At 42.8% G+C, this 2,500-nt stretch overlaps 1 protein-coding gene across 1 annotated transcript in view; it reads left to right on the top strand.

Annotated features, from left to right (window-relative positions):
- The window catches only part of LOC117471967 (collagen alpha-3(IV) chain-like), a gene marked incomplete at its 3' end in the record, with an annotated part of 30,703 nt that overhangs the window by 8,432 nt on the left and 19,771 nt on the right, over positions 1-2,500 (top strand). The window contains 1 exon segment of the mRNA XM_034117175.1: positions 2,100-2,189. Coding sequence (XP_033973066.1) covers positions 2,100-2,189 — 90 coding nt within the window.

Raw genomic sequence — 2,500 nt, forward strand, 5'->3', positions numbered from 1 at the left:
TCTGGGGGGATTCTCCCCCAGGAGATTTCTATACATACTAACATATAAACTACGCATTCTGGTACACTGAGAAGAAAATAAATAAATCTATTACTACTCGACATATTAATAATATTTGATGCCATTGTTTGTTTTTCACTTAGTTCTGACATCTTGCTGCTCCTCACAGAGAGAAGAGCAAAGAGGAGAGTCTGTGTGAATTACTTTGTGGGTAAGGGTAGATAGCCCCCATTGTTCTGTGACCTGTCAGTCATCAGACCGGGGGTCATATTTCATTATGTGTTATAAAGAATAGTTCTACCGCAAAGTTATTCTCCGTGGGGACTTCCGGCAACCATCTGGATTCTGATTGGCCAGAAGACTCGAAAAAACATCAGCAAAGATGTTTCATTGAGAAGATGATCACTACGTGACAGAAGTCTCCGGTACTTCCAGTCCAACGCATACTGCATGCACAGCGTTAGAACATCGGGCCTTCAAAATAAAAGTTTGACTTTTTTCTTCACTCACACATCTGCGACCCACTCGAAACGGGTCCGCGACCCACTTTTGGGTTTACACCAGTTGAGAACCACTGAGGTAAACAGTGAGTTTTATCAGAGATAATTCCCAGCTGAGGTGATGGGATGGTTTTACAGCATTTATTTTATTTGTTACGGAGTATTTCAGTCCTTTTTCACCACAGCTTGAAGCAATTTTAGGTTTTTGTAGAATTTAGATTTGATAGTTTTTCTTTATAGCGTCAATCCATGTATTTGTATCGCACCACGTGAAGGTGCTTCAGAAAACAGGTTGAAAAACAGGAATTTTATTTGGTAAAGGTACAATAGGGGATTAGAATCAAACTCAAAAGGAGAAGATGATAAAAAGACCACATTTAAAGAAAGATATTTCAAAGAAAGGCTGAGATCTGAGTGTGCAGTGGAGTCTGAAGTCTGAAGGCCACCCAGGTGCGAGCTCTGTGATCTCAGGTGTGTTTTGGAAGGATAAAAAAGGCTGGTTCCTCTCGGGTGAACATGAAACGTCCGTCTGCTCTCTCCGGAACCTGGAACACAGCCAAGATGTACCTGAGTGTACCTGGGTGTACTGCCACCGTGTGGACAGCAGGGGAACTGACCCCTCACTTCACCTGAGTAAAACTGTTCAGAGAAGGAATGAGTCCTAAAACCGTGACATGACTCAGCATTTCCTCACTTCCTGTCCCCTGATCTGGAGGTCAATGGTTTTCTGAATTTGTTTTTGGTTGTTAGCCTGAAATAAGTTCTGTGGTTAACACAAACCGGAGAGATTTTAACGTTTTGTTCTACGACATTGGCGGTGGTGACGTGAAGTCATGTGACCGTGCTGTAGTTAATTTGTAGCCCAACATTAGCCTCCTTTAGCTTAGCGGTGGTGACGTGAAGTCATGTGACCGTGCTGTAGTTCCTTTATAGCCCAACATTAGCCTCCTTTAGCTTAGCGGTGGTGACGTGAAGTCATGTGACCGTGCTGTAGTTCCTTTAAAGCCCAACATTAGCCTCCTTTAGCTTAGCGGTGGTGGCGTGAAGTCATGTGACCGTGCTGTAGTTCCTTTATAGCCCAACATTAGCCTCCTTTAGCTTAGCGGTGGTGGCGTGAAGTCATGTGACCGTGCTGTAGTTCCTTTATAGCCCAACATTAGCCACCTTTAGCTTAGCGGTGGTGACGTGAAGTCATGTGACCGTGCTGTAGTTCCTTTATAGCCCAACATTAGCCACCTTTAGTTTAGCGGTGCTGACGTGAAGTCATGTGACTGTGCTGTAGTTCCTTTATAGCCCAACATTAGCCTCCTTTAGTTTAGCGGTGCTGACGTGAAGTCATGTGACCGTGCTGTAGTTCCTTTATAGCCCAACATTAGCTCTTTACTTCAGAAATCATAAAGTGGTGTTAGTATGTGGAGATTATCCTGCTGAACTAAACGTGTAAGTATCATAAACGTTTGTTTGACACAGAGATTATTTTCTGACATAATCCAAAATCACACGGAGAAATCCCATTGGACCAAGGAGATGCTGCCTTCAGGGACCAACACAGAAATAGGACATTATCCTCATGAGATCCACTTGTGCTTTTGTCTGCAGGGTGAATTTGGTTACGTTGGATACGATGGACTTCCTGGAGTGATTGGTTATCCCGGAAACGAGGGAAACCAGGGCTTTCCTGGAGAAAAGGTAACAACATCCATCTAATGATCACTCTTTCCATTATTTAATCAACTTAAAAACAAGATAGTGGAGTTCCCCAGGGTTTTGTCCCGAGTCCTCTTTTAGTTAAAAAAATACTGAAATAATCTGGAGTCTGATGGATATTTAATGTTTGATAACTTCAGCTCAGGGAACAAACCTCCGATGTTACAGGACAGCAACATTCGTTTATTTAGACCTATAGTTCTCTTCACTACATCAAGCACCTCAGTGTTTTCAGATTGTTATCAGATCCCATCAATGCCTCATTTGGAGAAAGATATTTACATGCGTTCTGT

This window comes from Trematomus bernacchii, unplaced genomic scaffold (assembly GCF_902827165.1).
Source record: "Trematomus bernacchii unplaced genomic scaffold, fTreBer1.1, whole genome shotgun sequence".
NCBI lineage: Eukaryota > Metazoa > Chordata > Actinopteri > Perciformes > Nototheniidae > Trematomus > Trematomus bernacchii.